This window comes from Leuciscus leuciscus (assembly GCF_965113295.1).
Source record: "Leuciscus leuciscus genome assembly, chromosome: 2".
NCBI lineage: Eukaryota > Metazoa > Chordata > Actinopteri > Cypriniformes > Leuciscidae > Leuciscus > Leuciscus leuciscus.
In genome coordinates, this window is record NC_138726.1 from 42931557 (window position 1) to 42944474 (window position 12918).

Sequence of the window (12918 nt, forward strand, 5' to 3'; positions counted from 1 at the left end):
TCAAACACAAACATAATTTGTTCAAATAACTTCAAATCTTAGAATTAAGTTAATCGGACCCAATAAAGATGATTGTATATGGTTCCCTGACAGGATTCATTTATTCAATCAATTTGATAGGATTTTGTCTCATCACTGAATTATAAGATATTATACTGCAGGGCTGTTGAATGCTTGAATCTGACAGGTTGACAAACATTCTAAGGTTTGTAATTATTTTCAGGGAAACGCACGACTAAAGTATAGTTCCAGGCAGGTCTTGACCGCATTACAGTTCCATATCCCTTCGCCAAATGATTTCAGTTATTTCAAAAGGTCCATACAGCATACAACAGCAAAAGAACCAAAACCCACAACGACACTGACCAAGCAAATAAACAATAGGATAAAAACGACAAATTATTTCCATGTTTTTTTGACACAAAATTACGTTTTATTATGTACGGAAAGCATACTCTTTTTTCTCCAGCTCTCTTACCACCTCGGTGTGCATTATTTTCTAATAATTAAACGGCCCGTCGTCATTATTCCTTACACAAATATTCCTTGGAAAAAGCTTCAGTGGTAACCAGTGTAAATGAAATACTAAAATCACAACTAATTAAACATTAAACATCAAGTCTACCCCATTTCACATGAAATCATTTTTAATTGAATTAATTTTTACTGTCCCCATCAAAACATGCTGGGAACAGCAGTTTCAGAAATGTCAAAAGCAAAAAATATTTTTGCGTACTTGATTTCTTCGCATTCATTCTACATAATTGAATCCAGTAGATTGCGCATTTTAGAGAATTACATTGATCAAAAGCAGAGAAACCAAGAATTTTGTTGTGTAGATCACAAATATGATTGAGTAAATCAGACAGTCTGTGTTTTCCCATTTTGTCAGGGTGTTAATGCTCAGAATGTGTTTGTTCTCCAAGCCTCTAAAAATGAAAGTCTTTATGTCACTTGTTAAAGGGAGTATGAGAAAATGTATTTGACTGAAACAGACCAAACCAATGGATGACATTATAGTTCAGAACTGCATGACTTCAGTTCTGTAAATCCTGTACTTACTGTAATGTTAATGTAATGCTGTTCAGTAATACACTCTTAGAAGAAAAGGTTCTATATAGAACCTTAAAGGATAGGTGCTTCATATATAAACCATTTTAGAGGTTCTCATCATGGATCAGTTTATGGATGTAGTTTTAATTCAGTTATAATTTTGATTACATTTTATGAATTAAACAGCTTGTAAACAGACTTTATTTCAAAGAAATAAATCCTTATATAGAACCTTTTGGGCATAAAGGGTTACTATAAAACTGAGTCAAGAACCCTTGGAATCTATATAGAACCCCAATGAGCCTTTTTTTCCTAAGAGGGTGGCATCATCATAAGCTTCACTGGTATCAAAACCATCCTGGGCTGTGTTTCCTAAAATCATTGCAGCCTAAGTAGATCATAGAACATAGAACTATTGGCACCAATCGCCTCTACGATCTACGCTTTTGGGAACCTCAGCCCTTGCCCTTGAAGGCATGTCTAAGTGAGCGTTAATAGTGACTGTACGTTCTCATTTACAATCGATAGTAAACATCTCATAAAACTGTAACCCATATGGCTGTCACTGCATTGATTCAATTCCATTACTTTAGTTGTATAACTGTCATTACATGAGCAGAACAACAACTTTTTTTCTGAAGCCGATCCTCTTAATTCATAAAGATGATAAGAGACCCTCGTCCAGCACAATGTTACCTAACACTTAGATCTCAAGGAAGAATACACAGCAGATTCAATAACAATCAAAACAAGCTTGTGACATAAGTTGTCATACAGCTCATTACCGGAACACTGCCCAAAAAAAGCACAGAAGTTTTGTAAATCACAGGGGACATGCTTAAGGACAGCAAAATAACAATCTACTTGTCACATGGTGGCGCTTGTTATTCAATGTCGATTAAAGAATGAAAGCTATAATTTTTGTGCAACACGTACCGTCGTTCCTCAGTAAGGAAAAACAAAAATAATATAATCACAGATAAATCATATATTTTATTATAGCACCATAGGCTATACAGGGGGAGGGAAAGATGTGACAAATAAAACACAGTATGGATTAGATGTACACAGACTCTGGGAAGAGGAAGAGTCATGCACTTCGGTTCCTACTAGCTTTCGTCTTGATCTGTTTTGATGATAACTGGTATCTGGTAATGGACAAGGTTTTGGGAAGGATATGAACCTGAGTCATCACAAAAGGGTTGACCCAGTGATCACTGGTGAAACGTTTTAGGCTATGAGGTGGACGACTATTTGCGCGAGTTATCGGCTTCACTCCACCGAAAGCAGGAAAGGACCACAGTTCAACATACATTGGCCTTTTTTCAGTTAAAAACAAAAACGAGATATAATTAAATACTCCTCTTTACATATACACATTTGTGCCGCGAGAGCGTTTTCACTTACAAACATATAAAAATACTCATTAACTAGTCTGATAAGAAAATAATGTATAAAAGTATATAGTAAAAACATTTAATCATGTCCATTCAGAAGATCACTTCCATCTTTTTTTCTTATATTACATGATGATAAAACACAAAAACTAAAACAGTTTGTATCCCTCATACAGAAATGCACTCTGGAAAAAAAGGAAGACGAAAATAAAACGTGACATGATGCAATAGTGATATGAACCTTTGGAGTATGAAGGCAGGAAAAAAAATTATCACCTGTCAGATGAGAAATACTAGATTTAAGTGTGAACGTCACAGAGACGTCAAACCATATTAAATAAAAAACAGTCTTGAGGGAATGTGGATGTCTGATGTATGATATTTTAAAAAAAGGAGGATTTTCTCTGATCATATACATGAAAAGATGCTTAAAAGGTGCCTGTGATGTCAGCAGTTCAACTGTCCCCTTGAAACAGAGTCTTCACACTGTTTCAGTCACTTAAATACGTTTCCAAACTGAAAAATAAATAAATTAAATTAAATTAAAAAAAAACTGAAAAAAAAAAAAAAACAGTGTAAAAGTGAATTGAAATGCAAGGCCAGAGAAAGACACTATTTCAGAGACTACTTCTCAGTGTCATCGATCTTGGTGGGGTACCTAGTAGAGAACAGACAACCTATTGTGCTCTAAGCGATCAGACATCGTCAGCACATTGTGAAAACACTGTAAATGGAGCAACCTGAGTCTGAAGATAGTCTGTAGAAATCAGAGCTGAGAGTCAAGAAGGCTTCAACAATCTGGCTACAATATAGATAGTTCAACCAAAGATGAAAATTCCCAAGTCGTTCCAAATCTGTTTCTGGCCTAAAACAGCATTGTGTAATCGCTCAGCTAAGGACAAAAAAGAAGAGAAATAGTTTCATCCCCCATTCAACATAACATTTAAATGTATTATTGTTTCATTATAAAAATGTAATTAATAAAGAAATATATTACTATTGTATTTAATATTATTAACATTTTATAATAATAATAATAATTGTATTTTAAAGAACAACAGTAAAATTACACTTCTAATATTTATGGCTGTCTTAATTTCTTTGCTTTCTAACATTAAACCATAGGCCTACCATATTAGGCAGAAAACCGTAAAGTTTCACGCAATTCAAGTGGGTTATACTTTTCAGGTCAGAAAATATGGAAATTCTCTATTCACTGTATGGACAAAAAAAAAAACTGGTTTGTAACAGCTTTGGAACACATGGGGGTGAGTAAATGAATTTTCATTTTTAGGTGAACTATCCCTTTAAAATAATCAAATCCATACATGCCAAGAAGTCTTACAATGCAAACAAAAAAGACAGGAAAAAAGGCATCTTGATCAAACCAGAAGTTCGGAATCTGACTTCACTGCTGACAAAATTGGCATGTTAAAGGCTATGTACATATCTACGAGTACATTAATGTGTTAATTCATGTCAAAACAAGCTGTTCAACCTCACACACGGTACTCTGCAACTGATTTTTGTCATTATAAAGGTGGCCTCAACTCACACGAATCTTCAATTATGTACAATCGCTGCTTAGCATATGGAAGTAAAAACAGATATGGCACGACACACACACACACACACACACACACACACACACACACACACACACACACACACACACACACACACACACACACACACACACACACACACACACACACACACACACACACACACACACACACACACACACACACAAAGCTTCAGAACATCATCTCACTCTAGATCGGTGACTAAATGTCCTCTGCAATCCCAATGGTGTTTCGTTTAGTCTTTCCATCTCAGCAAAAGTACAAATGTCACAAGGCAAGAGAAAAAAAATCCTTCAAAATACAAAAAAAGGAATTGTGTGTGTTTTATAGCAAATTTGTGAGAAGCGATGTTTAGTGTTGGGGGCACGATTACCATATTCTAGGTCACACTGATGTCAGTACTCTAGTTGAAGGTAGAATGGTGAGTTCGATCAAGATTTTGTCAGTTTGGTTCTTCTAGTAGTGAAGTCCTAGAGGCACAAATGCCCCTGATAAGGCTATGAGAGACACTGCTGTTTTGAAGACATGCACATGTAGAAAGGCAGCGAGTTCATCCGCACAGGACGTGATGTCAGAAGGCAGGGTGTGGGGCAGGGACCGGTGACAGCAGCTGGGTGAGTGGTGGCAGTGAGAGGCCAATTAGACAATCACACAATGGCAGCCGCTCTTATCCTTCTCTTTGCGCGTCGGCTCCGGCGAGGGTGGGCATTCTTGCTCCTGGAACTTCCTGTGAGAGGATGTAACAATCATGTCTTACTCAGTGTATAAATCTTTAAGCTCAACTCAGGATATGCCTTTACACGTCATCCGAAACACTTGGCTCCTGACGGAATTTATTAAAATTTATTTAGTTATTGTTAAACAAAAAATCATTTTTGGTAATTTAATTAAAGCTGAAATAAAATCAAATGTAAGCAAGTATATAATGCTCAGTATGCGCAAGACATTTTATCCCTCAATGCAATATGCTTGATTTGGTCTTCCATTTCTACTATGACACATAAATTAAAGTACCAGCAGTGATCTCTTTATTAACTATCTGATCGGACTGTCAAAATGAAAGACATTTTTTACATATAAAATTGGATCAAAAATGAATAAAACAACTACATATATTTCTGAGGTGATAACTAAACACGCTTGCTGTATTAAATATAGAACATAATGAGGTGATGTGACAACATTGTAGCATAATACTGTCTGAAACATGTACCAATTTACATACTTTTTTCCAAAAACATTATGCAGTATGCTAGTATTCCATTCCGACAACAGTCTGCTGTTTAAGTGCTGCTACCATCTGGTGGTTCCACAGTATTGTATGAGAGACTCACCTTATGACTCGGACCAACTCGTGGAAAGCCTGGTCTACATTCATACGGATCTTAGCTGAGGCCTCCATGTATGTGACTTTGAGTTGTCGGGCAAGCTGCTGGCCCTCCTCCTGAGTAACCTGAAAAATGAACACTCTTCAATTAAAATAACAACAGTTTAAACACAATTTTTGCTTTTGGCTTGATTTTGATTAAAACAGTATCTCTTATAAGATACTGATTTAAACAGTACCTCTTATATAAGTTGCCATTCATAAAATAAAGGCAATTGATGCAGTTAATCAGAACGTTCTCCGTTCTGACACGAGGTGGCAGTGTAACACCGTCTGAGTGTCTTTCAATGGCAGAATGTACTCAGTAACCCCATATCTTTTATTACCATCTCTCTCCTAAACAGACACACATGCTCTCTGTGATATTTTTCAGCTTTTCAGTGCTCTTCATTGATTTTCAAGACTTAATTTCATCCACATTTAATTATCTCTTAACAGTGACATTATGCTCTGGGTACTCCATGTATGTGTACAGTATGTAAATGTATAATTTTTAAATATAAACAATATAGACAGAAGCTCTACAATAATATACAGTAGTCATGCTATGAGTTCAGTGCAGACAAAGAGTTTAAAAATGTTCGTATCAATACTGATCCAGTGTAGCTTTCTGAAATGACAGTACTTGAGGTGATTTATGCCACTCACTTGTCTCTGTTGCTCCAGATCAGCTTTGTTACCCACTAGAATCATGGGAAATTCATCCCTGTCCTTCACTCTCAAGATCTGTCGTTGAAACTTGTAGATCTCTTCAAAGCTGAGGAAAACAAGGTGACGCATGGCCATTAAAAAAGGCCCAAACAAACAGCTTGAAACTTGCAATGCATTTTCACACACACACAAATAAATATGCAAATATGTATATATAATCGGGGTGCACAAAGTTTTTGGTCTGGTTCTCAATGGAGCACCTGGAGATGCTGTTTGGTTCTCACACTTTACACGGCACACTTATCCCACTGTCGTCATCACTTTCCTCCTGACTGCTCTCCTCACTATCTTCTTTTCTCTCAATAAGGTAGATGATGATGATGATGATGATGTTTTTATTTTATTTTATTTTATTTTATTAACATTAATGACACAGACAACAGCAGGAATATTAGGCTGCTGTCACTTAAGACTAAATGCACAGACCGAATACTGACACACATCCGGTTTCTTTCTCAACTGTTCACTTACGACAACCGAGAGAATACTTGCCAAGACATAATTTTGTATGTGTCCGCAAGCGCAAGTAAAAGCATAAGAGGAATCAATTCGGCGTTCGATTGCTGTCTGAAACGCTTCTCTGTCTCTCTGCATGCTTCGGGTGTGAGTGTGTGTGTGTGTGTTTGTGTTTGTGTGTGAGGCTGTGCGCACAGATAACAGCGCGCAAGTCGCCTCTTCTTCCGCGTTTAAAATCGTTTGAATGTGTAAAGTGGCAAGACAAAACATATCCAAATGATAAACTTTCACTCTACTTGGCAGTTAATCTGCTAATCACATGCGTGCCGAACCGTGGGGCCTGGTCCTTACAACTGCGATCCATTGCACCCCTAATAATTAATGAAGACACTTATCATCATGATTGCTATCTTATCAGAGATGAAGAAAAATCCTACTCCAGTAAGTAAACGTGTCCGTCCCCAAATATGTTGGTACAAAGCGCTTCCCTCCACATGAGTTTCACATTCCGAATAGCACACATCTGAGGCGGCGTAGGGGACACGTTTTATTAGTCGTTATATTTGATTATTAAATAAGTAATTTAATTAAATGATCAATCACATTGACTCATTTTACAACCCTACTAGCCATTTATTTAGACTAAAACCCTTCTCATTCATTTGTTGAGGAACATGGCTTTTTGAACAGTATTTTCACATCCTGTCATGCTGTTGGCTATACACTCACCTAAAGGATTATTAGGAACACCATACTAATACTGTGTTTGACCCCCTTTCACCTTCAGAACTGCCTTAATTCTACGTGGCATTGATTCAACAAGGTGCTGAAAACATTCTTTAGAAATGTTGGCCCATATTGATAGGATAACATCTTGCAGTTGATGGAGATTTGTGGGATGCACATCCAGGGCACAAAGCTCCCGTTCCACCACATCCCAAAGATGCTCTATTGGGTTGAGATCTGGTGACTGTGGGGGCCATTTTAGTACAGTGAACTCATTGTCATGTTCAAGAAACCAATTTGAAATGATTCGAGCTTTGTGACATGGTGCATTATCCTGCTGGAAGTAGCCATCAGAGGATGGGTACATGGTGGTCATAAAGGGATGGACATGATCAGAAACAATGCTCAGGTAGGCCGTGGCATTTAAACGATGCCCATTTAGCACTAAGGGGCCTAAAGTGTGCCAAGAAAACATCCCCCACACCATTACACCACTACCACCAGCCTGCACAGTGGTAACAAGGCATGATGGATCCATGTTCTCATTCTGTTTACGCCAAATTCTGACTCTACCATCTGAATGTCTCAACAGAAATCGAGACTCATCAGACCAGGCAACATTTTTCCAGTCTTCAACTGTCCAATTTTGGTGAGCTCGTGCAAATTGTAGCCTCTTTTTCCTATTTGTAGTGGAGATGAGTGGTACCCGGTGGGGTCTTCTGCTGTTGTAGCCCATCCGCCTCAAGGTTGTGCGTGTTGTGGCTTCACAAATGCTTTGCTGCATACCTCGGTTGTAACGAGTGGTTTTTTCAGTCAAAGTTGCTCTTCTATCAGCTTGAATCAGTCGGCCCATTCTCCTCTGACCTCTAGCATCAAGGCATTTTCGCCCACAGGACTGCCGCATACTGGATGTTTTTCCCTTTTCACACCATTCTTTGTAAACCCTAGAAATGGTTGTGCGTGAAAATCCCAGTAACTGAGCAGATTGTGAAATACTCAGACCGGCCCGTCTGGCACCAACAACCATGCCACGCTCAAAATTGCTTAAATCACCTTTCTTTCCCATTCTGACATTCAGTTTGGAGTTCAGGAGATTGTCTTGACCAGGACCACACCCCTAAATGCATTGAAGCAACTGCCATGTGATTGGTTGATTAGATAATTGCATTAATGAGAAATTGAACAGGTGCTCCTAATAATCCCTTAGGTGAGTGTATGCCAGTAGAGTAGACACATATTGTAGTATTAAGGGTAACGATTATTTGATCGTTAATTTAAACGACGATCAATCATGGGAATTTGTGTAAATTGACATCCCTAGTTCATATATATATATATATATATATATATATATATATATATATATATATATATATATATATATATATATATATATATATACACACACATACACATATATACACATCATCGAGTCCGTCTGTGATTACATGAAGAAACAGAAAAAATTGAGACAGACTAAATCCAGAAGAACTGCGGGTACGTCTCCAAGATGCTTGAAGAAACCTTCCTGCAAAGCTACCTGAAAAACTATGCGCAAGTGTACATGGACAAAAGCTGTTTTAAAAGCAAAGGGTCGTTACACCATATATTGATTTGAATTAGTTAATATAAGTTAAATCATAAATAAATTTTATTTGTGATTTTATTTTTGAAAGAATTCTCATGCCTATTAACATGCCTAAGACTTTTGCACAGTACTGTATATATGAATCAATAAATATATTGTTCAAAGTAGAGACAAAAAGTCTTAGGACACTTTCTCATTTTTAAATTGGTGGAACAGTGGTTATTTTGCTGAGACACCTGGTGTCAACTTGAGGGGAACAAATAAAAAATAAATATATATATATCAGCCTTCATATTGACCGATAACCCCAATGGTACCATATCATGCATCCCTAGTAAGGGCATTTTCAGAAATAATGAAATGAAAGTACAAACACATACACCCACAAAGCGGAGCTCTTCCTCCTTACAAAACCTAAAAGTAATGCAATCCCACCCTTCCAGCTGAAAAGCAGCTATCTCTCTCTGTTTTGGGCCACAGAACTGCATTACAGTACACAGGATGACACAAGGTCATTTGGTTCTCATGCCTTTCCAATAAACTTTCCAGTAACACTGTAAGACGGCTAGAAGCCATCATATGGAGAACAGTGTGTGTGTGCTGGGGAGGAAGGACATTGATATGAGGTCTCTGTTGATTCTAACAGTTCGGCAGTTTAAATGTCATGCAGGAGGAGGAAGTGCTTGTCATGGGCTCTGGAGAGACTGCGAGATTGTGTGTTCAGAGAAGCCGGTGCCATCGGCTCTGAGCAGGGTAATGTAAACGAAGGAAGGAAAGACTGTTTACAGCATAAACACAAAGTGGGAAGGACCCTAAGAGGGCACAAACACTCCCAAAACGGCCGATCACACACCAAATTCCTCGAGCATACACACTGCAATGTGTGTGAGATCTGTTTATTTGCATGTACTGGGTTTCACTCAACAAAACCTGGGGCATAAATTAGCAAGCCTCTAATTTTACAGTAACAGAAAATGTGAATGAGTGGGCCGGGGGGGGGGCATTAATAAAAATGGAAAGACAAAAACAGAATGAAAGTGAAACTGAGACAGACAATGTAGGGGAAAGGGGAAGAAAGAGAGAAAGTTGAGAGAAAACATGAGTGGAACATTGCTCACCTTCCCCGGTCAGTGACAGAGAAGACGAGAAGGAAGCCCTCCCCTGTCCTCATGTATTGTTCTCTCATGGCTCCAAACTCTTCCTGTCCTGCTGTATCCAGGACTAACAAACACAGAACATCCATGTTAGTCACCCACAGACTCACTTTAGCCACATCACCAATATATGTTTGATTACAAGTGTTTCCATTATGTAAATGATCTTCTATTATATTAATATTTCTTTATCTATGGCTTAACATGGTTCTGTGTCATGTATATATGGCAATGTTCACGCAGTGTTTAGGATTGACAAGTGTATTTACTAACAGGTGTGACTCTTAAACAGCAGACTGAATAATTTATGTATGAATGTAACAAAAGTCTCACAACAGCCTTGAGTGATGCCAGTAATAAAAGGCTTTGTTTGTTTTCATGATCGGATCACATTAAGAGACTTGATCGCTTTATATGATGAACAGATTTAATTTATTCACATATAAACATTGATCAGTGAATATAAACAGAAGCTCAACTGAACCTGCTTGACGCACGAGAACAAATCTCTAGTGGAAGCTCAAACGTGCTGTGTGACATAAGAGAATGATCCTCATTGGTTCTTGCGGAAGCTCAAACGTGCTGCGTAACACACTGGAATTAACCTAACTGTTTTTTGCGGAAGCTCAAACGTGCTGCAAAACATGAGAATGAACCTCATTGGTTCTTGCGATAGCTCAAACATTCTGCGTAACACGAGAATGAACCTCAGTGTTTTTGGCGGAAGCTCAAACGTGCTGCAAAACATGACAGTGAACCTCATTGGTTTTTGCGGAAGCTCAAACGTGCTGCGTAACAAAAGAGAATGAACCTCATTGGTTTTTGCAGAAGCTCAAACGTGCTGCGTAACACGAGAATGAACCTCATTGGTTTTTGCGGAAGCTCAAACATGAGAATGAACCTAACTGGTTCTTTAGGAAGCTCAAACATGCTGCGTAACACATGAGAACGAACCTCATTGGTTTTTGCGGAAGCTCAAACGTGCTGCAAAACATGAGAATGAACCTCATTGGTTCTTGCGGAAGCTTAAACATGCTGCGTAACAAAAGAGAATGAACCTCATTGGTTCTTGCAGAAGCTCAAATGTGCTGCGTAACACAAGAATGAACCTCATTGGTTTTTGCAGAAGCTCAAACGTGCTGCGTAACACACAAGAATTAACCATATTGGTTCTTGCAGAAGCTCAACCATACTGCGTAACACACGAGAATTAACCTCATTGGTTCTTGCAGAAGCTCAACCATACTGCGTAACACACGAGAATTAACCTCATTGGTTCTTGAGGAAGCTTAAACATGCTGCATAACACACGAGAATGAACCTCATTGGTTCTCAAATGTCAAATGAACATGCTTGAGCTTCAGTTTACCACAACTGATGAGTAAGTTGATAAAAGTTTAAATGGAATAAAGGCCTAAATTATATCTGATCATCATATAAAGCAATTGTGTCTCTTCAAATTTATTTGGGACTAAACCACTCAATTCATATGGATTAGTTTTACGATCTCTCAATTAACTTTTCATAGTGTCAAAGTGGTAGTTGTGTAGCTGTCTATGGAGAGAACAGAAAGCTCTCAGATTTCACCAAAAAGATCTTAATTTGTGTTCACGCAGTGTTTAGGATTGACAAGTGAATTTACTAACAGGTGTAACTCTCAAATGGCAGATTGAATAATTTATGTATGAATGTAACAAAAGTCAGCCCCCTTCTTTTAACTTACAACAGCCTTGAGTGATGCCAGTAATAAAAGGCCTCGTTTGTTTTCATGATTGGATCACATTAAGAGACTTGATCGCTTTATATGATGAACAGATTGAATTTATTTACATATAAACATTGATCAGCGAACATAAACAGAAGGTCAACTGAACCTGCATGGCGCACGACGCACGAGAACAAATCTCTTGCGGAAGCTCAAATGTGCTGTGTGACACAAGAGAATGATCCTCATTGGTTCTTGTGGAAGCTCAAACGTGCTGCGTAACACACTGGAATTAACCTAACTGGTTCATGCAGAAGCTTAAACGTGCCTCTTAACACACGAGAATGAACCTCATTGGTTCTTGCAGAAGCTCAAATGTGCTGCGTAACACAAGAATGAACGTCACTGGTTCTTCCGGAAGCTCAAACGTGCTGCGTAACACGAGAATGAACCTCACTGGTTTTTGCGGAAGCTCAAACGTGCTGCGTAACACGAGAATGAACCTCATTGGTTCTTGCAGAAGCTCAAATGTCCTGTGTAACAAGAATGAACCTCATTGGTTCTTGCAGAAGCTCAAAAGTGTTGCGTAACACACAAGAATGAACCTCACTGGTTCTTGAGGAAGCTCAAACGTGCTGCGTAACACACAAGAATGAACCTCACTGGTTCTTGAGGAAGCTCAGACGTGCTGCGAAACACACTAGAATGAACCTCACTGGTTCTTGAGGAAGCTCAAACGTGCTGCGTAACACACAAGAATGAACCTCACTGGTTCTTGAGGAAGCTCAAACGTGCTGCGTAACACACAAGAATGAACCTCATTGGTTCTTGAGGAAGCTCAAATGTGCTGCGTAACAAACGAGAATGAACATCTGGTTCTTGCAGAAGCTCAAACGTGCTGCGTAACACACAAGAATGAACCTCACTGGTTCTTGCAGAAGCTCAAAAGTGTTGCGTAACACACTAGAATGAACCTCACTGGTTCTTGCAGAAGCTCAAACGTGCTGCGTAACACACTAGAATGAACCTCACTGGTTCTTGAGGAAGCTCAAACGTGCTGCGTAACACACTAGAATGAACCTCACTGGTTCTTGAGGAAGCTCAAATGTGCTGCGTAACACACGAGAATGAACCTCATTGGTTCTTGCAGAAGCT

At 38.6% G+C, this 12918-nt stretch overlaps 1 protein-coding gene and 1 long non-coding RNA gene across 4 annotated transcripts in view; both read right to left on the minus strand.

The window, feature by feature from the left end:
- Window positions 1-2026: 2026 nt before the first annotated feature.
- The window catches only part of rras2 (RAS related 2), a 50755-nt gene continuing 39863 nt past the window's right edge, over window positions 2027-12918 (minus strand). The window contains exons 3-6 of the mRNA XM_082150462.1: window positions 10023-10125; window positions 6072-6180; window positions 5371-5489; window positions 2027-4763 (exon numbers count right to left, since the gene is read on the minus strand). Coding sequence (XP_082006588.1) covers window positions 4676-4763; window positions 5371-5489; window positions 6072-6180; window positions 10023-10125 — 419 coding nt within the window. The 3' untranslated portion in view covers window positions 2027-4675. The remainder of the gene's footprint in view (window positions 4764-5370; window positions 5490-6071; window positions 6181-10022; window positions 10126-12918) is intronic.
- LOC309484254 lies at window positions 10134-12672 on the minus strand. 3 transcript variants are annotated; one of them, XR_014200786.1, is made up of 3 exons: window positions 12634-12672; window positions 10766-12215; window positions 10134-10610 (listed from the first exon to the last, which is right to left on the minus strand). It is a non-coding gene; the product is annotated as an uncharacterized lncRNA (long non-coding RNA). The 3 variants fall into 3 exon arrangements; XR_014200787.1 differs by having other exon boundaries at window positions 10766-12266; XR_014200788.1 differs by lacking the exon at window positions 12634-12672 and having other exon boundaries at window positions 10766-10816; window positions 10870-12526.